The sequence below is a fragment of the Ipomoea nil genome, unplaced genomic scaffold, assembly GCF_001879475.1.
Source record: "Ipomoea nil cultivar Tokyo-kokei standard unplaced genomic scaffold, Asagao_1.1 scaffold2149, whole genome shotgun sequence".
Lineage (NCBI taxonomy): Eukaryota > Viridiplantae > Streptophyta > Magnoliopsida > Solanales > Convolvulaceae > Ipomoea > Ipomoea nil.
In genome coordinates, this window is record NW_017618577.1 from 736531 (window position 1) to 761858 (window position 25328).

General features: G+C 45.1%; 1 protein-coding gene across 1 annotated transcript; it reads right to left on the minus strand.

Annotated features, from left to right (window-relative positions):
• Positions 1–2573: 2573 nt before the first annotated feature.
• Positions 2574–23447, minus strand: LOC109149049 (methylsterol monooxygenase 1-1-like). The gene is made up of 3 exons (XM_019296671.1): positions 23129–23447; positions 9748–9895; positions 2574–2618 (listed from the first exon to the last, which is right to left on the minus strand). Exons 1-3 carry the CDS (start codon positions 23404–23406, stop codon positions 2574–2576), a joined length of 471 nt encoding a protein of 156 aa, XP_019152216.1. The 5' UTR covers positions 23407–23447.
• Between the last annotated feature and the right edge of the window lie 1881 nt (positions 23448–25328).

Here is a 25328-nt window from a genome sequence, read left to right on the forward strand (position 1 = left end):
TATTTGATCAATGAGAATAGAAGCATATTTGTTGAGTGAAATGTATAGAAATTGCTATGTTGCAAACCGAGCATGATGATATATTCTTGAATACTTCATGTTAGTTTATACATGATTTAGAAGCATGTTATAGAGCACTTTATCATTCCACATGAGTCATATTTCAAAAATGCATAAGGGGCCAACGTGAGCCCAAGAATACTTTCAAAAACCATAAGCATGTGGTATAGCATTCTTTGATGCATTGAGAAGTAGTAGAATTGTTGCATGCATGAGAGATATATTTATGTATTATTTATATCGGTGAGGTTTTGGAGGATACCGTTCGGACTATGTTCCTCTCGGGAGATATTTATGGACATTGCGAGCCCAGTATATGTAGCGCGGCGTATTCCCACGTTACGAGGTTGGAAACTGCCCGCCAGGCTTGGAATCTTGGTTAGGGGGTGTGCACACTAATAGTTCGATACCCGATTCCACAGAGTTTGAACCACGAGATTGGTTCCGTAGACGGTAGGAGATATTGGGTCGGAATTATGTCGTTCCCGATGGGGTAAGTCACACTTCTCTGAAAAAAGGAAATGAATATATCAATATTTCACTGGAAATATAATCGACAATTATATTTTATAATTATATTACTTATTAATTATATAGAAATGAATATTAATTCTTTTATGAACGAAAAAAGGAAATGAATATTACCCACGGGAGTCTGTTATTAATATTCTGTAACTAATTGGCACGGAAATCAGGCCAAATGAAAAAGGAAATTAATATTAAAAATCGACTCAAATTAATATGTGTGTGTGTGTGTGTGTGCACGCGCGCTTTATAATTAACTAACTAATTGGCCAGGCCAAAGGAAAATGGAAATGATTATTAAACACATACTCGATTCTTTTTTTATGAATGGAAATGAATATTACACACATACCAGATTATTTTTATGACTGGAAATGAATTAATTATGTTTTGAGGAACAAATTGATAATATGGGACGAAGCACTGATGACGCACAAACACTGTTTTGAGGCTATATGGACAAAACCATGAGAGATCTATTGAGGTTTGCCATACCAGGTAGTGCTGAAAAGACATTTGGTGAAAAATAGTAGTTTTGGGCGGTGATTTTAGATAGATTCTTCCCGTTATTCCAAAAGCAACGAGACCAATAGACAATAGTTGTCAGAGCCACTATTACTTCTTCATACCTCTAGATAAATTGCAAGGTATTGAGGCTCACGAAGAACTTGAGACTACAGAGCTTAGCTTAAGAGGAAGATAGACAGACAGTTGATTGGTTTTCAAAATGGATTGCAGACATCGGAGATGGGATTACAGGGGTTGTAAACGGCGGTTTGTTTGAGATCGATATTCCGGTACTGTTTCTGTTGAAATGTGGACCCGCTGTAATAGCAACTATAGTGGAAAGCACCTTCGCAAGTGCGAGATCTGGCATGCTTGATTAGTCGCACCTAGAAGGCCGAGCGATGTCACCGACTTTAGATGTCGTTGATCAAATTAATTAGTACATGTGTGAAATGAACAGTGCAGAAAGTCGAACATATTTAAGGCAGAATTAGACGGTGAAAATCTATTAGAAGTACACACTCCTGAATTCTTAAATAGCTTGAGATTAGCTGGGCTTCCTAATTATTCATTGACATTAAAGGCTGGTGCACATGTTATGTTATTGCAGAATATAGACCACTCTCTTGGTCTTTGCAACGCTACGCGCCTCAATGTCACAAAATTGGAAGATCACATTGTCGAAGCAAGAATAGTTAATGAGACACATCAAGGAACCAAAGTTCTTATCCCCCGAATGTCTCTCACCCGTTCTGGTACGAGATTGCCCTTCAAGTTCCAACGTAAACAATTCTCGTTGATGCTCGCATATGCCATGACTATCAACAAAAGTCAGGGCCAAACACTAACTCACGTTGAGTTATTGTTGAAAAAACCGGTCTTTAATCACGGTCAATTGTACTTGACTTTTTCCCGAGCACCCATCCTGATGGCCTGATGGTGTTAGCTCTCGAAGAGGATGGACAAAATATTGTTGCTACTATCAATGTCGTCTACAAAGAGGTTTTCAATAATGTGTAATTCAAACCAATGATATTATGTTTTCTTTTAATGCAAAGATGACAAAATTGGTATATATCTACATAGAAAATATATCTTCCGTACAAATAATTTCTATAACTGAGTTGCTAGACAAAGAGATAATTAGCCCAATTTATACAAATCATAAACACTAATATATAAAATTTCTAAAGTTTCAGCACCAGATGCGTACATCTACACGTTGGCTATTAATTGGACAATTATTTGCTCGAATTCAAGCAATGATAACATCTGAAAACATAATCGATCCAACTCGATCAATTCTTAAATTGCACTATATAATATTCGAAGTTATAATTTATACAATTGTATATCGTTTCAAATATTATTAAAATATTATAACAAATTTATTCTGTGCAACGCACGGGTGAAAGTACTAGTGATATAATAGTAAGATTATTATTATTTTTAAATGAAAGAGTATTGTAAGAAAAAAATAATCATAATACCTTTTCAAAGATTCGCTTCTGATGATATTGGTATCCCTAAAAAAATGCAACAAAAACCCAATTATAAATAGAAAAGAATTAACAAATGGAAAATATTTGTAAGGAGAAAAGGGTCAAATAGACCCTTAAACTTTACTCAAAAGAGCAATTAGGCTCCTAAACTTTAAAAAAAGAGCAATTAAACACTTGTTATTTTTGAGCATCTAAACCCAGTAACCGGTTATTTACCTGAAATAATAGGTCATTTAAAATTCTGGCGATATTCTGGCGAAAAAATAAAATTTCCAGCGACATATATATATTAAAGCCTTTCACCAGAGAAGACGACCGGCCGGTCGTCTTCTCCGGTGGAGAAGGAGACCAGCACCACTGGTCGTCCTCTCCAATGGAGAGGACGACCATAGGTGCTGGTAGACGACCAGACTGGTCGTCCTCTCCATTGGAGAAGGCGACCAGCACCTCTGGTCGTCCTCTCCAATGGAGAAGACGATCGAAAATTTGCTCCGGCGAATTTTTTTTTTTTTTTTTAAGTTTTTAGCGGCGGTCACAATGACTTCCGGCGGTCAACGGCAAAAATTTACCAGTAACCTACAGGTTACTGGTAGGTTACTGGTAAATTGGGTTTATTTGACTTAAAATGACAAGTTCGAGTGTTTAATTGCTCTTTTTTTTTTTTAAGTTTAGGGGCCTAATTGTCCTTTTGAGTAAAGTTTAGGGGCCTATTTGACCCTTTTCTCTATTTGTAAGAAAAGTTGTTTACAACTAGGGGCGCAAATTATATCGGGCATCGCGGTGCATGATCGATCATGCACCGCACATCAAAACAACGTCGTTTTGTTTAATGAGAAGATACGGCATTCGTTTCCCGTCGTTTCTCACCCTTCCGTAAAAAGTAACTCTATTATTCTGTTTCATTTTGTATACAATGCAGTGTCAGTTCAACACAACTACAGTTTCACTTCGATATAACTACAGTTTCATTCGATATTTATAGACTAAAATATGTGAAAATGTTGTTTAACTTTATTTTATATATAATATAGTTTTATTAAAACACAACTACATAAACATTTTGATATAATTACAGCTTCATTGTATAGTATACACTCAAATATATGAAATGTTATTCAGTTTCATTTTATATATACTGCAGTTTTATTTGTCGTGAGGCAGTGTCGGTTTAGATATATTGTAGTGTCAGTTGGTGTTTAATACACCAAATATGCGGACTCCGTTAACAGTAACGGCGGACCGTTTCTTTACTTAAAGAAACGGCGCCATGCACTGCGGTCTACGATATAACGACTGAACTAGGGGTAGAAATAGGTTAGACTAGTCCCTTGACGACTTGACCTAGTTTGGATCTACATTGACCTAGTTTGGGCTTACAGCTTATACTTATTTTGAAACCTACTTAACTAAATAGGCCTAAGTTTATATCATTCAATCATTATTGTGTGGACCATGGTCCATACAAGTTGTGTGGACCATATTTTGTATACTATAAAATAATATACATTTAATACAAAAATAATGTATATTCAGCACAAAAATAATGTACATTGTATTCAGGGTATGTACATTATTTTTGTACTGAGTGTACATTATATTATATAATGTACATTCAGTACAAAAATAATGCACATTTAATATATTAAAAATGTACTTTTTGTTATGGTCTATATAACACTGTATAATTTGCCTATATCTTATATGTTTAAAGTCTATCTTATAAGACTACAGGCTTGGCATTAAGTCTATCTTATATATATATATATATATATATATATATATATATATATATATATATATATATATATATATATATATATATATATATATATATATATATATATATATATATATATATATATATATATATATATATATATATATATATGGGAAGGGTTCAGCCGTTCAGGTGCGGATATAGCTTCCCGTGCGGTTGTGCGGTTAGATCTGAGACGTTGATCAAATTTAGATCAACGGCTCAAATCAATGAAAATTAAAATATAAAAAAACGCGCGCGTGTCTGGAAGAAAGAAGCATAAGCTAAAAGTGGCGCACCTTAAGTGATAGAAACACACACCTTAAGTGTTAGATCTTAAGCACAAACTCACGCACATTAAGTACAAAACCCATACACATTAAGCACAACCTCACGCACATTAAGCACAAAACCCACGCACTTTAAATATTAACTCACAGACTTTAAGTTTCAACAACTACTGACATTAAGCACAAACTCATGCACATTAAGTACAAAACTCACGCACATTAAGCACAACCTCACACACATTAAGCACAAAACCCACGCACTTTAAGTATTAACTCACAGACGGGTAGCTACACTGTAAAAGACAGGTATAGACGAATTGTTGGGAATTATAATGATACACCAGGCAGTTTTGATAAATGGCTAAACTTATGGAAGCTTAGGATCCCACCCAAATGGAAAACTTTCTTATGGAAAGCCCTGAGCAATATCCTCCCTACCACAAGAAATTTGCTTATAAAGAGAGTAGATTTTGATCCCACTTGTGCCATGTGTGGAATCATGGATGAAGATATAATGCATGCTCTAGTTATGTGTGACTATGCAAGTTCCATTTTGGCTCAATCCCACCTTCCAATCCCCACGAATGTCACAAATGTTTTTCATACTTGGTTTGATGAATTATTGAATATTTTAGACACTGATAAGGTGATCTACGCAGCGGCAATTCTATACTTCGAAGGCCAGAAACAATGCCGTATGGGATGCATGTCTACAACGCCCACAGAAAGTGTTAGCTGCGGCCACCGCGGCGGTACGTGCATGGAGAGAGGTGCACCCCGAACGGAACGGACATACTGTGGTTGCACCGCCTGCTGCCCCGGACTCCACCGTAGCCGCACCGTTGCACGACCACGAAGAGGACCGCCACCAGCAGGCTGCTACTACCGGACGCAATCTGCCACTGCCGAGCCCCATTGTGGCGTCACTTGCAGGGCCAAACAAGTGCTATTTCGATGCTGGTGATTGGCACGAAGTAGACAAAGCAACTGTTGGGGCATTAATTCTCAACAACGATGGAAGGTACGTTTCGGCATTCAGTGCTCCGCTACCAAGCTGCTCCTCCCCGCTTATGGCCGAGGCTCTGGCATGCAAGGAAGTCCTGTCATGGCTATGGGATCGTGGGGAACGATCTATACACCTTTTCACAGATTGCTTAATACTACAGCAATACCTGACATCTGCACCTACTATTATCATATCATATCTCGGTTACGCTATTGATGCCTCAAGAGCTAGTATTGACTCGATTAATTACTGTTCAGTTATTTATATTCCTAGATTAGATAATTATTTAGCACATACCTTAGCTTCGTCTGCTTTTACACACTCTACAGCTATGTACTGGGACTCTGTCCCTCCAGACTCTATCTCAGAGTTTTTTGAATAAATGCCGCATTGGCTCCTTTCAAAAAAGAACTCACAAACCTTAAGTTTCAACAACTATTGACATTAATCACTAACCTCTCACACATTAAGCACAAACCCTACGCACATTAGGCACAAACTCCACTCACATTAAGAACAAATCTCGCGCGCACCTTAAGCACAAAAGTCCACACTTTAAGTTTTAACAACTACTCACATTAAGCACAACCCCACGCACATTGAGCACAAAACTCGCGCACCTTACGCATCTTATATACAAAACTCACACACATTAATCATAGATCCGCTCACCTTAATTTTGACCTAGATGCAAAAATTACAAAATTGCCACCGCATTTTTTTTTTGGCAATCCTTGACGTTGATTTAAGCGAGATGAATGACCTAGATTAAACCGCACAACCGCACCTAGGCACGCTAACCGCACCATAACCTAATTATATATATATATATATATATATATATATATATATATATATATATATATATATATATATATATATATATATATATATATATATATATATAAAACCGTAAAACTTAAATTATAATCTCAATTTTCAATTTTCTAACTTTCCCGTCGTTTCCTGTTTCCCTCCTAGCAGAATAGCAAACTCATCATTGCATAATACATAGTAGTAGTAGTAGTGGAAGCGGTGGAGTGAGACATTTGATTGATCAACCGTTGATCTCAAGTTCTTATTTTAATTTTTAATTTTTTAAAAAATTCAATTGAGGTTGATGATGTTAGTTGTTGTAGTATCTTCACAGACTATAACTACTCGTATATTATTGTTATAGTAGGTTTAAATTGTTTTTTTTTTTTTTTTACAAATATGTAAGCCATATAAAGTATATAACGTGTAGATCTTATTAAATAGACTCAAAGTCTACAATAGAGTCTCTTTAATGACCTACATATATGCCTTTAAAAAAGTGTTAGGCTAAGCTAGACTTATTGTAAGCTCAGACTTAGGCCTAAAAAGAGCCTACATACAAGTTCAGGCCTCAAATTCTCATAACCGGACATGCCTAATTTATCAAACGTCGCCCCAACCTAGCCTATTTCCGCCCCTAGTTGCAACTTAACAGTAGATCATTATACCATGGACCATGATTCACCTTGTAAGGTGAATCAGTGACATAAGTTCAGGCTAATTCATTAATCATAAAAAGAAATGTTTACAATACAGATCGTTAGAATGACAGTGCATTCTTTACAGTCAGACATAAAAACAAATTTCCTAACAATGTTATAGAAAACTTGGATCGCGGACTATTTTATAAATTTGAAGCGGAAGTTGTTGGAAGAACTCGATGCTTCTTCATAGATCTGGTCAAACATAGCCAAACCTGACTCTGATGTGACCATTTTATCATTCCACGTTTATAAAGAGAACTCGCCAAAGAAACGAGAGGAAAACTCGCCAAAAAAACGAGAGGGAAACACTCGCCAGAGAGACGAGAGAAAACAAACTAGTCAAAGGAACAAAGGGATAACATAGAACCAAAAGAAAACAAAATAAATGGAAAAGATGATAGAAAACCTATCAGATATGAAGAGTCTCTGACGCCTTCTCTGAAAAAACGATCGGAGATAATCTGAGATCTAACGCTTATTCCTAAAACAGCCAGAGGATGGAGTCTACTAATGGCACCGCCGGCTCAACCCTCCATTAGAGCGTCAGTCGGCAGTCGGAGAATGGAGTCGCAGGGCGTTTACAGATGAAAAAAAGAGAGAAAGCAATTGTTTTAAAAGTTCGTTTTTAATATATTGAAGTTTCATTTTTTTTTTTTGTATTGAATGTTTATTATTTGGTATAGTACTTAAAATTAAACTTTTACTATATTAAAATGAATTTTCAATATAGTTAAATTAAACATTTATTTGTGATTCATTTTGAAATGTGGACCATGGTGGATATTATAATTTGTCTAATAATGGAATATGTTAAAAAGTCTTCTCCAATACTTTTCTTTTAAAAAAAAAATTTTGTCAACTATTTTTAACGCATTACGTTTGTCTTTTATTCCCATTCCTTGTCTTTTACATGGACAGATATAGTCCTAAAAGACGTTTAAGCAAATTATTTTGTGTTCAATAATTATTAATGAATTAATCAACTACATCAACAACTACAAACTTTCAAAAAAAAAAAACATCAACAACTACAACTTTATATTAAAAAACTATGGGTCTGTTTGGTAAATGGTTGTTAGCTGATTGGTTAATTAGAGGGTATAACTAGTTGATAACATTAGCTGATTGTAGAAATATGTTTGGTAAATTAGTTGTTAGCTGGTAGCTGTTTGGTATAATTTATTTTCTCAAAAAATTAATTGAGAAAGTTGTTTTGAGTAACTTTTTGAATTTTAGCATTCTAGAGTTACAAAAATAAGCTAATTAACTAAACACTTATATTAATTTTTTAACCAAGTCAAACAATTAATAGCGGTCAAATAAGTAAAAATTGGCTTATAGGCTAACATTTTACCAAACAGGACCAAAGGGGTAATCAACATTTTAGTTTAGATTGTGAGAATATAATATTAACTTGTTTGTTTAAAGGGGAAATTCACATTTTGGTCCTTCCATTGTTTCCCAACTACTATCAATGTACTATAGTTTTTAATTTCAACCAATTTGTTCTTCGAATTGTTTAAAATTTCGTTAATTAGACCCTTTAAGAAACTAAATTGACAAAATTTTAAAAATTCCGTACATCATGTTTTGGGCCGTTGGATGATGCAACGTCAAGGTTGTGCACAGATTCATACGTACATACGTGTATATATATATATATATATATATATATATATATATATATATATATTAAAAGAGCTCCAAAATTTGTTCACTTATATTCGGTTAACTTAATAAACGTATATAAATGAATATTTACCGAACACTACGAGTAGTTTATTAAGTGCTATATTCGCTAACACCCTTACTTGAGCCAAATGTCCCGTAAATGCATTTAACAAATGTCCCGTAAATGCATTTAACATTATTATCCTTAATAAATTTACCATGTTAAAAATATATACTTAGGACCATTTCTCAAATGCATATATCATTAGGCCAATAACTAATTATAATTTAAAGGCTAAAATTTGTGTGAGACCGTCTCACCGTAAGACGAGTCTGATCGAGATAAAAATGTAATACTTATACACACAAATCACAAATATCATACTTATATATTCAAATGTAATACTAATCATAAATAAATTTTTTGTTACTTATAAAGGTAAATGTAATACTTTTAAGGGAAAATGTAATACTTTTACATTTCGATTTAAAAGTATTATTACATTTTTCTTCAAAAGTATTATATTTTCCCTTGGGGCACTTGCCAACATTACTTATTATGGAAAATGTAATACTTTTGATGGAAAATATAATACTTTTACATCAAAATACAAAAGTATTACATTTTTCCTCAAAAGTATTACATGTTTCCTTATAAGTAACCAAAATTTTTAATCCTGATTAGTATTATATTTAAGCATATAAGTATGACATTTGTGCATATAAGTATGACAGTTGAATGTTGATCGATTTGACCTGACTCGACCCGTCTGACAAATAAGAATATATGAGATGGTCTCACACAAGTGTGACCCTAATTTAAATTGTTATAGTGAAGTAACTAATTATCGATTTAAAATTAGAGTTTATAAACATTTGGTATTTAGTTATTTACTATTGATCAACTAACCTTGTTTGTGCCGTAAATGGTATCACAGTAAGTGAAAACCGATGCAAAATTGCTATTACAGCTCTCCCCAACAAAATGATGGTAGTCATGGTAGATTGCACCTCCATAGAAAGGAATGTACTTCGAAGGACTCCATGGGAATTCATAACTACAAGAAAAACAAAAAAGTCCAGAATTTTGAATACCATTTCATTATGATGGAATTAATTAAATCGGGGGTCCGACTTAACTAACCCGAATAAGAGTACGAATAATAGATAAATGATACGAATGATATAGTAAAGGCCGTGAGACCGTAGATTGTATTAAATACCGTGGAATTGGCTATTACAATGATTCTTCAGTACAAAGTGTGTCCGTAAAGTAGATCGTGTCCTAACTGGACAAGGTGGGGGGTTTTTATACAACCCCCGCCCCTAACCGCCACCCCCTAAAGCGGGGGTGGTTAGATCCGAGTTGACCGCGCCTGGTCTCGCGACCGGGCCGTGCTGTGGGGCTAGGCCGAGCCCGTCATGGGCTCGGGCCGAGCCCATTTGGAGGTCGGCCTGGCCTCCGACGTGGCCCGTGCGGGGGCCACATGGCGCCGCCCCGGGACCCGTTCTTGTTCACGCCCCCGGGTCGGTGCGGGTCGATTCCTAATATATCCGTCATCAGTCCCCCACTCTCCGAGCTGCGAGTAATCGTCAGTGAAGGAGAGTAGACGCTCTGGCCGACCTCCAAAAAATACCGACCCCGTGACGCCCGCGTCCCCGCGTTATAGTTGCCGTCCCAGTGTACTTCTCGCGATAATGATGAAAAAATTCCCTCCGGAATATGACTCCTTCATCTGTTAGGACATACACAGTAGAGTCCTCTTAGGTCTTGGTCATCTTCTCCAAGTCAACCAATCACATCCCTCTTTTCAACCAATCACATCCCTCTTTTCATCTTCCCCCCCCCCCCCCCCCCCCCCCTTTTTTGCATTTTGAATTTCAAAATTCCCCCTCTTCCTATCTCCCCCTCTTCTATATAAACCCCTTCTCCCCTCTTATTCTACACTTTTACCATCCCAACATCACACCCCTCTCCCCCAAAGCTCCGGCAAGCCACCACCCTCCACCGGATTCCGGCGACCACCCCACGGCGGCAACTTCCGACGAGCCACCATCGAATTCCGGCGAGCCCGTGGCAACAAGTTCCGGCCGCTCTCCAACTTCCCCCGTCGCCGAGCCGTAGGCCCGAGCGTGGTACACCCCTCTCTTCCCTTTCTTTTTACTGTTTTTTTTTTTCGAACCACCCTGCCGCCGCCGCGACGCCGCTGCTCCGTCGCGGCGGCGCTGTTCCGCCACTGCCACGGGGTGGCTCGCAGGCCGCGCCCCCGTGGTCCCCGGCCGACCCCCCGGGCTCGGGCCACGGCGAGGACGGCAACGGCCGCCCCCCACTGCCGGGGACGCGCCGCCGCCCGGCGACGGGTCGTGCCGACCCCGCTCGCCGAGGCCGTGCCGGCCGGCCTGTTCTGCCGACCTTGGCCGAGGTCCCTCAAACTGCCTTCCCCTTTTTTTTTTTTGTTTGACACCTGCTACAGCGTGGATGCGCCGGCGCCGGCCTGGGCTCCGCCGACCCCACCCGCCGAGGCCGTGCCGACCCCGGGGTCGGCCCGACCTCGGCATGGCCGGGCCCGGGTCCTTAACGACTAAATTTTTTTTTTTTTCATTTTTTATGTGTCAAGCACGCCCCGTTCTTATACCCCATCTCTTTTATCTCGTAGGTTTAGTCGGTGCATGTACACTTCTTCCGGTTCCTTGGACGATTTTTTGGACTCCGTAGACACTCACGTCCTCCCCATGGACGAAACTAGCGACCCCCCCCCCCCCACTCCTTTTCCTGCTCATTCCCCCTCTGGGGAGGTCACCATGCCGTACGACGGTCCATTAGACGCCCATCCTCCCGTCATGGAGGATCCCTTCGCGGTCCCGTACGAGGATCCCGTCCAGTACACTCCTCTGGAGACACTCGTCGCGGCCTCGACCTTGGCTCAGACCTCTGTGTAGGAGTTTGAGGAGGCCAAGAGCTATGTTGGATCTGCGGGCGAGGTACGCCTGCCTACTCCGTCGGGGAATGTCACCGAGCCGCCGACACCCCTCTTCTTCGGGGTTCACGTGCAGTCCATGTACCTTGGTTTTCGCTTCCCTATTCATCCCTTCGTCGAATCCTTCCTCAACCACTACGGCATCGCACCCGGGCAGTTGGTGCCGAATGCCCATTACTTACTTCTTGCCTTCTTGCTTCGCTGCCACACCATTCGTGTCAAGCCCTATATGGATCTCTTCCAGAGTTTGTTTCAAGTCACCTCGTCCTCCGGCCAGGCCAGTAAGGGGTTTGTGGGTATAGCGGCCCGGGCGCGTATGAAGACGTTCCATGACTTCAATCAGACCAACAGAGATTGGAAACCGCACTTTGTCTTCATCTCGGTTGGTGATCGTCGGCCGTTCCTATCTTGGAACAACAGGTTTGTGCGCCACAGGGCCCCGCTCCAGACGGCCGCTCTAGCCCGGGACGTCCATGCCTTCCGGGGCGATCGGGGAGAGATTATCATTGGCGAGATGATTACGCCGGAGAACATGCGTAGTCTGGGCTTTGTATCGGATGGGCCGCTACCACCTCGTATTCCCCCGCGCCTTCTGCGTACGCCCCAGTCGGATGCACGTCCCTTGATCGAGTTGTCGGACGATGAGCCCCCAGAGCAGTCCCCGGGATCCTTGGGTTCTTCGGGCGAGGTCTTTGCCGAGCCCAGGTCCTCCGGGTCCGCTGTCGGCCCTTCGCGTGCCTCTACTCGTGGTTTGTTCCCCTTTCCTTCGCTGGCCCGTTGTTTGTGCATATGGCTTATGGATTAACCCTTGCTCGTCTCCTTTTGCAGCGAGATCTCCCATCATGTCTTCGTTTCGTGAGCTCCTTGAGCGTGTCGTGGCGCGTGGCCCCATTGCGAAGAGACAGAAGGTTACCACGCAGTCTGGCGTCCTCCCTTCTGAGCCTGGTGCGCCCCCACTGGGAGGGACGCGGCCGCAGGCGAGCCGCCCCCCTGTACCACCGGCTGTACCGCCCCCGTCGCCGCCTGCCGAGCACGCGACGCGGAGCTTGCCCCCTGTCGTTCGAGAGGCCCTCCGTACCATCGAGGTATGCATTCTTGCTTGTGACTTCCTTTATCGCACTTAGTCCTCGATGTTGCTTTATTATGATTGTGTCTCTTCTCAGGGTTGGGCCGTGTCCACCGTGGCCCTTGTCGAGGATGAGCAGGGTCGCGCTCGTGAGCTGGTGCGAGCTTTGGAGGCCGAGACCAGGCGGGCCGATGAGGCGGTCAGGCGTGATGCTGAGTCCCGAAAGGCCCTGGATGCGGAGCGGAAGAGGCATGCGGAGGAGCTTGCACAGGTCGTCCCCGCCTACAAGAAGTCGGATGAGTTCGAGCGCGATGCCGAGGAGTATGTCCGTGGGCGCAGCGGCGATATAGTCACCTCGTGGCTAGCTAGTGATGCTGGGAAGGAAACGATTGCGGAGGAGAGTGCTATGGCCTTCCAGGTGAGCCGATATGCTATGCAGCAGGAGATCTACACCGCCCTTCGTCAGAAAGGAGATGCCTTCGACCCGGTCGCCCTTAAGCTGCCGGTCGAGATGGAGAACCCCGAGCCAGTGACCCCTGCGGCGGGCTTCTCACTATCACCCCTTGATCGCGCCGACGAGCCTGTGGAGTTGGTGGCCTCCTCGGGAGTTATTTCTCCCACTTTGCTGAGCGTTCATGTTCCTGACTTGGATGAGGGGGCCGAGGGAGTGACTGTTGCCGTTGCACCGTCGACTGAGCTGCCACTTGCCGCCGCGCCGGGTTCGGATGAGCAGCCTTGATTGTGCCCGTTTCAGCTCCTTCCCTGTTTTGTGTATCCGGGCATAGACTTTAGACGTGTACTCTTGCTCTCTTTTGCTGTTTGTTTCCTTTGATGACTCTTCCTGCTCTATCTTGCTGTGCTTCGAATGTTGGATCTTCGTTATATGTTTATGGCTTATGTTTAATTATGCGTTCCTGCTGCCATAACCATGTAGGGGTTTTTTTTTTTTTTTTTTTTTTGGTCATGTGTTAGCCTCTTCGACAAAGTTCGAGGGGACTATGTCATCGGGCTCTCCCGTCGGGGTTGGTACGCGAGGCCGGACCTCGTGCCCCCTTAGGGTGCGTTAGCCTCTCAGGCTAAGTCCTTGCGGACTACGCCACTGGGCTCTTCCGTCGGGGTTTGTACGCGAGGTCAGACCTCGTGCCCCCTTAGGGTGCGCCAAACCACTTGGGCCCAGTCCTGTCGGACCAGGCCACCGGGCTCCTCCGTCGGGGTTTGTACGCGAGGTTAGACCTCGTGCCCCCTTAGGGTGCGCGTTAGCTGCTCGGGCACTGCCTGTCAAGACCGTGCCACTGGGCTCTTCCGTCGGGGTTTGTACGCGAGGTCGGCCCTCGTGCCCCCTTAGGGTGCGTCCTCCGTCGGGGTTTGTACGCGAGGTCGGGCCTCGTGCCCCCTTAGGGTTCGCTGGGGGGTAAGGCATGAGTGAGCGCTCGTTCCCCCCTGTTTCGTGATTTTTTCTACTTTTTTTTTTTTTTTTTTTTTTAAGGGAGATAAAATGCATGAGAACCAACTTTGTAACAAAAGGATCCTGCGCACAATGTGTTCTGTAATATGCGATTTTATTCTGACTATTGCCGCTCACTAAGACATTATTAGGGGAGGGGAATAGTCCTCCTCCTAGAGTAGCAACGCCAAGACCCGCCTCTCACGTGGTATGTCTACTGGTAAAATTTCAGCAGGTGCTCGGGTAAAAGTTCCAGACCCTGGCTATTATCTTTCCTTTGGGAGTTTTGAGCTTGTAGCTGCCCGGGCAGACCACGGCTGCTATAATGTACGGGCCCTCCCAATTAGGGGCAAATTTTCCTCCCGCCTGGGGCTGGCTTGCCTCTCTCCTCCTGAGCACGTAGTCTCCCGCTTGGAAGTAGCGGGGCCGTACCCGCTTGTCATGGTAAGCTTTGGTTTGTCTCTGATAATTCTCGGCTCGAATCGCAGCTGCTTCGCGCCTGTCATCGATCAGGTGGAGGTCAGTTCTATGGTGCTCCTCATTCGTGTCGGGGTCGTAGTCCTCCTCCCGGCGGGAAGGTATGACTACCTCTGCCGGGGCTCGAGCTTCGGACCCGTAGGCCAGGGAGAAAGGTGTCTCCCCCGTGGCCCTCCGGGGGGTGGTGCGGTAGGCCCACAGAATGGCGTCGAGCTCCTCTACCCACGCCCCCCTGCGGATTCCAATTTCTTTTTCAGACCGCCCACTATGGTGCGGTTGGCATTCTCCACCTGCCCATTTGCTTGGGGATAGCACACGGCCACCCGACTGTGAGTAATGTGCCATTCTGCACAGAACCCCTTGAACTCTTGCCCCTCGAATTGGCGTCCGTTGTCGGTAATGAGTTGCATCGGGACCCCAAAACGGCACAAGATGTTTTTGTACACAAAGTGCTTGCAACGGGCGCTTGTTATGGTCGCCAGTGGTTCCGCCTCCACCCACTTGGTAAAGTAGTCCACTGCCACTATGAGGTATTTCTTTTTTCCCGACCCCATAGGCAGAGCTCCCACTAGGTCCACTCCCCACCTGGAGAAGGGGATGACCGAGCTGATGGGGGTGTAGCTCGTGGCGGGTCGGCCGGGGGTGACCTGGAAATGCTGGCAGGTTTCGCAACCCCTAGCGTAGTCAGCGCACTCCTTGGCCATTTTGGGCCAAAAGTACCCCTGTATGATGGCCCTTCGGGACATGGCGAAGGCCCCTTGGTGGGCGGAGCAGGTCCCCTCGTGGATTTCTTCCATGACTGCCCTGGCTTCGTCCGGGTACAGGCAGCGCAACAAGGCGCCGTTATAGGATCTCTTGTAAAGTGTGTCCCCCATGATTACGTATGTGGTGGCTCGTCGTCTCACCAATTTGGCATCGGCCTCGTCGGGAGGCAGTGCACCTGTTCTCTTGTATTCCTTGAGGTGGTCTAGCCAGCAAGGAGGCTTGGTTTGCACGGGTAGGACCGGGTAGGCGTCCAGGCTCGACCTCTCGAAATCCTCGATTCGAGCTATTTTTGAGATATGTTCTGGGGCCCCTTGGGCGAGCTTGGACAAGATGTCAGCGTCTGTATTCTGGTCCCGAGGCACCTGTAGGACCTCGTAGTTGATCAGCTGCCCCAATAGCTGGAGCGCCACGTCCCGGTACCTCCTCATTCTTTCGTCACTTGCCTCAAATTCACCTGTGACCTGTCCCACGACGAGTCTGGAGTCACACCGGATTTTGAGCTTTTCCACCCTCATGTTTAGTGCGAGGCGGAGCCCCCCTAGGAGCGCCTCATACTCGGCTTCGTTGTTGGACAACTTGAACGCGAAGCGGAGGGCGTAGTAGGCCCGGAATCCCTCCGGGGTTATGAGTACGACCCCACCCCCGCAACTTTTGGCGCTGGAGGACCCGTCCGTTGAGAGGGTCCACCATTCCTCGTCGTCCTCCCGGACCCGCCCCGTGGCCTCCCGGGCGGTGCACTCGACTATGAAGTCAGCCAGTGCCTGCCCCTTGATGGCGGGTCTGGGCTTGAATTGGATGTCGAATTGGCTCAGCCGCATGGCCCACCTGACCAACCTGCTGGCCGACCCCGAGGCCCTCAGCACCGCGTCTAGTGGCTGATTTGTGAGGACCTGCACGGGGTGGGCCTGGAAGTAGTGGTTCAGCTTTTTCGCCGTCGCATCTACCGCGAAGATAGCCTTCTCCATGGGCGTGTACCTGACCTCCGCTCCCCGTAGAGCTTAGCTCGTGTAGTATACGGGCCGCTGGACCCCCTCGTCGTCCCGGACCAGCACGGAGCTGACCGCGGCCTGCGAGATGCCCAGGTAGAGGTATAGGACCTCCCCCTTAACGGGTTTGGCCAGGGGGGGAGTGACATGAGGTACGTCTTGAGGTCCTCGAACGCCTTCTGGCACTCTTCGGACCACTCGAAGCCCTTCGTCTTTTTTAGGACTCCAAAGAATGGCAACGATTTCTCGGCCGACCTCGAAAGGAAACGGCCCAAGGCTGCCAACCGGCCGTTGAGGTGCTGGACCTCCCGGAGGGACCTCGGAGGTTCCATGTCCAGGATGGCCTTGATCTTGTCGGGGTTGGGCTCAATGCCCCTCTTCGAGACCATGTACCCCAAAAATTTCCCCCCGTGTACCCCGAAAGTACACTTCTTAGGGTTCAACCGTAAATTAAAGCGTTGCATAATCGAAAATACCTCGGTAAGGTCGTCCGTGTGGAGGTCGGCGTCGGTGCTCTTGACGATCATGTCGTCAACGTAGGCCTGGAGGTTGCGGCCGAGGACCTGCTTGAACACCTTGGCCACCATTCGGGTGTAGGTGGCGCCCGAATTTTTCAGTCCGAAAGCCATGACTTTGTAGCAATAGACCCCCTCTGGCGTGGTGAAGGCCGTTTTCTCCTCGTCGGCTTCCTCCATGAAAATTTGGTGGTACCCCCGGAATGCATCTAGGAAGCTCATAAGGGCACAACCTGCAGTCTCGTCCACCAGCTGGTCAATGTTGGGGAGGGGGAAGGGGTCCATAGGGCAGGCCTTGTTGAGGTCGGTGTAGTCCACGCACATCCTCCAGGTGGGTGGCTTCGGGGCGAGGACTACGTTTGCTAACCACGTGGGGTATATGACCTCCCGGATATGGCCGATCTCTAGCAGGGTGTCGACCTCCTTTTTGACGAACTGCCTCCTCTCAGCGGAGAGGTACCTTTTGCGTTGCTGGACTGGCTTGACCGCGGGGTCGACAGCCAGCTTGTGCGTGATCACGTCTCGGCTCAGGCCCGGCATATCCTCAGGGCCCCATGCGAAGACCTCCTTGTAGCTCCTGATGGTGTCGATTATCCGTGCCCGGAGGTCGGCCGGGAGGCCGACCCCTACCTTCACGACCCGGTCAGGTCAGCTGAGGTCGAGGATGACCTCCTCTGTCTCGACCACGGGCTCGGCTCGAGGTCGACCTGCCTCCTCTCGAAACGCCTTCTCAGCAATGGTATGGACCTGGAGGTCCTTCTGACCAATTTGGCGGCACGCCTTCAGGTAGCAGCTGCAGCTCACCTTTTGGTCTCCCCGGACGACCCCAACCCCGGTTGGTGTTGGGAACTTGAGACACAGGTGCTCCATGGAAATCACACACCTGAGGTCTTCCAGGGCGGGCCGGCCGAGAATAATGTTGTGGGCGCAACTGATCTTGACGACTACGAACTCGACCTCCCACCTCCTGGTGTGCGGTGGGGTGCCTATCTCCACCTCCAAATTGATCGACCCCTCCGTTTCGATCGAGTCCCCCGTGAACCCGGACAGGGGGGTCCGTACTTGCTCCAGCTGTCCTCTTGAGAGTCCCAGCTGGGTGAACGTGTCGTAGTACATGACGTTCACCGAGCTGTCCGTGTCTACGAGCACCCGGTGCACCACCACGTTGTTTATGTCCAGCTTAACCACCAGGGCGTCTCGGTGGGGGAAGGGCCCATCTGGCAGGTCGGCGTCAGTGAACATGATGGGCTCCCTCTTTGGTTTCTTCTCGTGGGGGGTACGTGTGACCTCCCCCACGTACAAGCTCCTCGCCCACCTCTTCCGCTCGGCTGGTGAGTCCCCTCCCTCGGGCCCCCCAAAGATGACGTAGATGGTCCGCTTCTTCGGGGGCTGGGAGTCCTCCGTCGTCTTCTCCTCCTCCTCGGAGCTGTGGTCGTGATGGTCCCTCTTGCGGGGAGCCGAGGTGGATGGCGCCTGGCCACCCCCCTTCCTCCATACGTTACCTGGCTTCTGGCCCTGCGCCTGCCCTTGTGCCTGCCCTTGCGCCTGGCCGGGCCTCTTAATGAATTGGCCGAGGTAACCCATTTGGATGAGTTCCTCGATTTGTCGCTTCAAGAGGATGCATTCGTCTGTATCGTGCCCCTTCTGCCTGTGGAACCTGCAGTACTTGTTGGGATCCCCCCTCGCCGATATCTTCATGCACTCCTCCTTCGGGAACACCACGATTCCCTGGTCCTCCGCGTGCGTCAAAATGGTACCCACTGGTTGTGTCAGCGGGGTGAGATAGCGTGTGGGGTTCAGTCTGGGCCCCTCAGCATACTCACGTCGGTGCGCCCGCGGTGCTTTGCGCTCCTCCTGGGGTGCCTTGTCTTTTCGACCACGTCCTTCCTCCTGCTCTTTATTCCTCTTCTCGGCAGCCTCGGCGTCAGCGTAACTTGCTGCCTTGTCCATCAGGTCGTTATAGGTCCTGGGGGGGTACCTGATGAGGTCTTGGTGAAAGGCGCTCGACCTCAGGTTGTTCCGGAAAATCACTATGGCCGACTTCCCATCAAAGTAGGCGACCCCCATGGCCTCTTTCTTCCACTTGCTGAGGTACTCAGCGAGTAATTCCGAGCTCCCCTGCTTCAAATCACACAGGTCGGCAATTTGCTTCTTCCGCTGTATGCTGGTGGCGAAATGGGATAGGAACTGCCGGGTGAGGTCCGCGAAGGTGGAGATGGACCCCGCCGGGAGGGACCCGAACCAATCGTGTGCCTGCCCGTCCGGGGTGGCGAAGAACCCCATGCATAGGATGGCGTCTGTTGCCTCGGTGATCATCATGGCGGCTCTGTACCTGGTCAGGTGTGCCCGCGGGTCCGTGGTCCCCGAGTATGCTTTAATGGTGGGAAAGCGAAAGTCTCGAGGTAGGGGCTCTGCCATGATGGTGTCCGCGAATGGGGAGGCCAACACGTCCTGGGGCTCCGGAGACCCGTCCCTCTCATCAATCTTCCGTTGGAGCTCGTCCATCCTCCTCTGCAGCTTCTCGACCTCCACCAGATGGGAGCTCGGAGCTCTACCTTTCGTTTCCCCCGATCGTTCGACCTGGGAGGCCTGCTCGCGTCGCGGGTGGAGTCGGGGAACCCGACCTGCTGACCCGCGCAAGGCTGCCTCGTGTCGCGGTAGGGCGCGGGGCCCACGGCTCGGCGACCTCCGAGTGACCGATCCCTGTCGTGGCGGCCGGCGGGAGCATGACTCCGCCGCCGGTGGCCCATTGGCCGGCCTCGGACCCAACCTATCCCGGGTTGTCACGCGATCGCCCAATCTCTCCAGGGCGGGCCTGGTTTGGGTCGGCGCCCTTCCATCGTCGTCACGCTGACGGTCTCGGCGGGAATCTTCTCCTCCCCGCCTCTCCGATGGTCGAGGCGAGTTGACCTCCCCCTGGGTGACAGGTGCCTGGGGCGGGCGGGTGCTCGGGCCGCTGCGCCCCCGGGTAGGAGGAGGCGGAGGCGACGCCGGCGCCCCCCCGGCGGCGCCCAGGGCGGCTTGTTCCTTTGCTCGGAGGCCCGCCGCGACGCACGCCAGCGCGGTGGAAGCTTGCTCGAAGACCGCCACCCCTTCCTGGATGAGTGCACGAGCTGGAGCGGGGGTGGCGGGGGGAGCTGGTGTCGCACCGCTACTGCGGTGGTTGGTGAGCTGGGCCCTCAGATCCTCCCCCGACCTGGCGGAGGCGGCTGGTTGGATGCTGGGGGCGGGGGCCCCGTTGGGGCCGTTCCCGTTCGCGACGAGCTGGGTGCCGCGGGAACCATTGGTATGACGAGAGCTGGATCTCGATCGTGCCATCGCTGTCGATGAACAATAGTGGGGAGAGAGCGCTTAAGCTTGTACAGCAGCTCTCAACAAGAGCACCACTGATGGAATTAATTAAACCGGGGGTCCGACTTAACTAACCCGAATAAGAGTACGAATAATAGATAAATGATACGAATGATATAGTAAAGACCGTGAGACCGTAGATTGTATTAAATGCCGTGGAATTGGCTATTACAATGATTCTTCAGTACAAAGTGTGTCCGTAAAGTAGATCGTGTCCTAACTGGACAAGGTGGGGGGTTTTTATACAACCCCCGCCCCTAACCGCCACCCCCTAAAGCGGGGGTGGTTAGATCCGAGTTGACCGCGCCTGGTCTCGCGATCGGGCCGTGCTGTGGGGCCAGGCCGAGCCCGTCATGGGCTCGGGCCGAGCCCATTTGGAGGTCGGCCCGGTCTCCGACGTGGCCCGTGCGGGGGCCACGTGGCGAGGCCCCGCCCGGGGCGGGTACGTGGCGCCGCCCCAGGACCCGTTCTTGTTCGCGCCCCCGGGTCGGTGCGGGTCGATTCCTAATATATCCGTCACATTATAAACTTGACATCAATGAGAGATAAGATCGAATTGAAACCTAATTCTCTATATAAGATTTTAATAATTAAAATCATGTATATAAAAAGGAATTATTACATTTTTTATTCATAAGTTATAAGTCAAATGTAAATTTAATTCTCAATTATCATGAGTTTCCATTTTAACCCTAATTCTTAATTATCACAAAAGTGTCTATTTTCATCATTTAGAAATATATTAGGAACTAAATTAAAATTTAACTTTCACAAATAGTTTATTCATTTTCTAGAGGACTAAAAGAGTCATTTTTATGATGCAACTCATGATAATTAAAGATTAAAATTAGGGTCCGTTTGGAAAGCAGGAAAATGACTTCTAGAAAATGTTTTCTGAAAAATGAGTCATTTTCCGGAAAACGAGTCATTTTTTGAAAAACATTTTCTTTTCCCGTGTTTGGTTACATTATGGAAAACTGCACCGGTGTGTTTGGTTCATTTTCTGAAAAATGAGTAGAATTGTATAAATAAATATTTTAATTATTTTATTTAGAATTTAAAAATATTTATAATAATAATAGTAAAATAATTTTCAATATAATCCTATAATATTTAAAAATAAGTACATTAAAAAAAAAAAAAAGGTCTTCATTGGTTTCCGGCGGAAACCAGATCTGGGTTTCCGCGCCGGACACCATGTCATGGTTTCCGATACGAAAACCATGTCTGGTTTCCGTGCGGAAACCAAATTGGTATTTTATTATAAAAAATAAAATAAAATACCTTTGGTTTCCGGCGGGAATCTGGTTTCCCGCCGGAAACCAAAGCTTAAAAGAAACCAGTGCTCACTGGTTTTCAGAAGAATGCCGGAAATCAGTGAGTACTGGTTTCCGAAGCCAGCAGATGAAGAAGAAACTAGCGTGAAAGTGGAGAGAGTGAAAAGTCAACATACGGAAAATGACTTCCCCTTTAGAAAAGGGGAAGTTGTTTTTAGGAAAAACAAGCCCATTTTTCATTGACCAATGACTCATTTTTCGTTGACTTTAAATTTTCCTTCTTTCCAAATAGTGAAAACCCGGAAAATGATTTCCAGATATCATTTTCCGGGTTTCCAATCAATTCGTTAAAGTTAATATCAGCTGAGGTAATTCGAGTATAATGACACCACCACATTTAGTTTTAAAATTTCAATTTAATAACTCGTAGTCCTTCAATTTTTGAATTTTTAGTCAGTCCTGGTCCTAACTTTGTCCTTACTTAAACTAACGGAATGATCACAATTATTGGTTAAATTTAAAAGTTAAAGGATCAAAGGTGATTAAATTGAAAGTTTAGAACTAAACGTGACCATTCCACTATACTTTAAAAGCCCCAGCTAGTATTAACTTATTAAATTTACATCTTAATTATAATAAAGCCATATGGTCTTGTGAAAATTAAATTTACATTTAATTTCCACAAGACCATATGACTTTAAGAAGCATGCATGCACACCACACGTGCGACCCCAAAGTCCATAAGTTTGAAATTAATATATAGCATAACTAGGCGGCCTAATATTTAATATTGTTGATGTACATATCGAGGACTACGGAGACAAAGATGCGTTATTCGTGGATTCATTGGATACTATCCACCAACACTCTCCAACTTAATTGACGTGAAATAGGCTTAGTAACATTAAGATTATATTCTCGAATTATTAGTTCTCATCTTTTATTGATTACACACTTAATTCGATAGTATTTGGAAGAAAAAAATCAATGTTTGAACTAAGATTGTGATTGTTTGGTCTTTAAAGGTCAACTGTATGTTGCTACATCTAGAGTTAGAAATCTCAAAGGTATAAAAATTTTGATCCGTGGTGACTCTAAAATTGTAATTCAATTACTATTATAGTTTACTAAGTTCTTAAAAATTTGTAATATTAAATACTATGTACTAAATTTTTAATATAGTTTAAGATTTGTAGTAATCACCCACCTTAAATATTATTTTAATTATAAATATATTTATATTCATAATTTTATCATAGGAATTCACACATAATAATTATTAAATAACAAAAATTTTATATATGGAAAAACTTCATATAAGATATATTTTTATAATATATTTTCCGTGCATCGCACGGGACAAATACTAGTTTGAATTATAACTCAAAGACAAAAACTGCGAAAACCGGAATTAAGAATTAAGAGTAAGTACCCGCTATGAGTCTCAATTGCTTCGGTTTGACGCAAAATAAACCAGAGCCAGAAGGTGGTGATGTGGCAAGGGACCATTAGAGGGCCAAGGAATGAAGCAAAGCCAAGAATTAGGATCTCTGCCCAATGTGCATAGGGAGCTGCAAAACCCATTGGAGCGATGTATTCATGGTGGACTCTGTGGATTTTCTCATAACCCCATTTGCAGTGGAGAATCCTGTGGAGCCAGTAATTGGCATAGTCCTCTACTAGGAAATACACCAACACTTGGCTCAACATTTCTCCCCAAGACGGCAATGCCAAACTTGTCCTTATTCCAACCCACTGCACGCAAATTAAATCATACTCCCTCCGTCCCCAATTGGTTGTCTCATTTGCTTTTTGCACGCTTTTTAAGGAATTAAAGTAAATGTTATGTATTTTCCAATTATGCCCTTCACTTTTTCACTTTTGGGAATAAAAGCAAAAGTCATAAGGGTAATTTGGGAAAAAGTAGAATGATGGTGATGTTCAATTTTGGAAAGAGGACAACATTTTGGGACAAACTAAAAAGGAAAGTAAGACATGCAAAATGGGACAGAGGGAGTAAACAATTATAATTGCAACTCTAAAGAAAATTCTTGGTCAAATATTTTGGTTTTATTAGTGAAAAAAAAATATAGCAAGCTTGTTGGGCGTCTGCCGGGTGCAGCTCCCGGCTCGTTTTGAGCTGTGGCTTATTATGGAAAGATGTAGTATCTGTTGAAACATACTTTTTCGGATTTCACTGAGCCTTTATCTCATGACCTCTCATTTCTTAACTTAATGAAACACAAAGAATCAACAAGGCCTCCAATAGGTTGAGAAAGTATATGAACAGATACTACAATGTAATAGAGCTAGTAGCATTCAAAAAAAAAACAACGCCTCCACTGAAGCTTGACCTCTCACATGCCATCTAAGTACAAGATGCTTGACATTTTTTATTTGTTTTTAATTGTTGTAGTTTCATTCATTTTTATTCAAATTTAAAGATAAAAGAATTCACAATCCATTTATATATATATATATATATAGTGATGCACTCAGGTGCGAATAAGTGCCCAGGACGGAATATGCGAACGAATCAACGCGCGACATGTGTCCAAATCTAATAGATTAAAAAAAATGCGGTGGCATTTTCGTAAATAATTGAACATCGAAGTCCAAGTAAAATCACTTACAAGTGCACCTACTTTCACCTATAAGTACATGTAATTTTGCCTTGTTAACATTCACTTCCTACAAACGTTCATGCACTTAGGTGCACCTACTTATAACTATAGGTGCAACTACTTATAACTATAGGTGCAACTAGTTTCACCTATAAGTGCATGTAATTTTGCCTAGTTAGCATTCACTTCCCGCAAACATTCATGCACCTACTTATAACTATAAGTGCAACTACTTATAACTATATGTGCAACTACTTTCACCTATAAGTGCATGTAATTTTGCCTTGTTAACATTCACTTCCGGCAAACATTCATGCACCTAGGTGCACCTACTTATAACTATAGGTGCAACTACTTATAACCATATGTTCACTTAGTATTGATGCTCAGTGTAAATTTTACTTGCACCTATAATACATTTTACATGCACTTGTAATACATTTTACTTGCACTTCGATGTTCAATTATTTACGAAAAAACCACCGCATTTTTTTTAATCCATTAGATCTGTACATGTGTGGCGCGCTGATTCGTTCGCATATTCCCTTCTGGGCGCTTCATTCGCACCCGAGTGCAATTATATATATATATATATATATGCGAGTTCAGGTGCGACAGTGTCTTACGGTGCGGCAACACCAATAGTTCAACAAATATGCACCATCAACGTTAGGAAAATACACCACACAAAACAGAGTAAACAGAGCCCCGCATCACCAAACACACACCATTAGGTGTGAGTAAAAACACCATACACTGTTCGAAAATACACCATTGGGGGTGGTGAGTTATATGGTGTATTTTTTTTGAGTCTGTTGTGTATTTTGTGATGTTTTATTGCATTTCATTGTGGTGTATTTTTATTACACTGTTGGTGCATATTGTTAATACTGTTAGTGTATTCTGGAATTCCGTTGCACCGCCGCACGGGAAGACCCCGCCGCATTTAAACTTTATTCTATATATATATATATATATATATATATATATATATATATATATATATAT

Bases quoted from the DNA above. Each gene is read 5' to 3' on its own strand.
- LOC109149049 (XM_019296671.1), bottom strand. From the start codon at position 23,406: ATGTTGAGCCAAGTGTTGGTGTATTTCCTAGTAGAGGACTATGCCAAT. The intron at 9,896-23,128 runs GTACTTACTCTT...TTTTTCTTGTAG, and splicing joins GCAATTGAGACTCATAGCGG to TTATGAATTCCCATGGAGTC. The intron at 2,619-9,747 runs GTTAGTTGATCA...GCATTTTTTTAG, and splicing joins CCATTTACGGCACAAACAAG to GGATACCAATATCATCAGAA.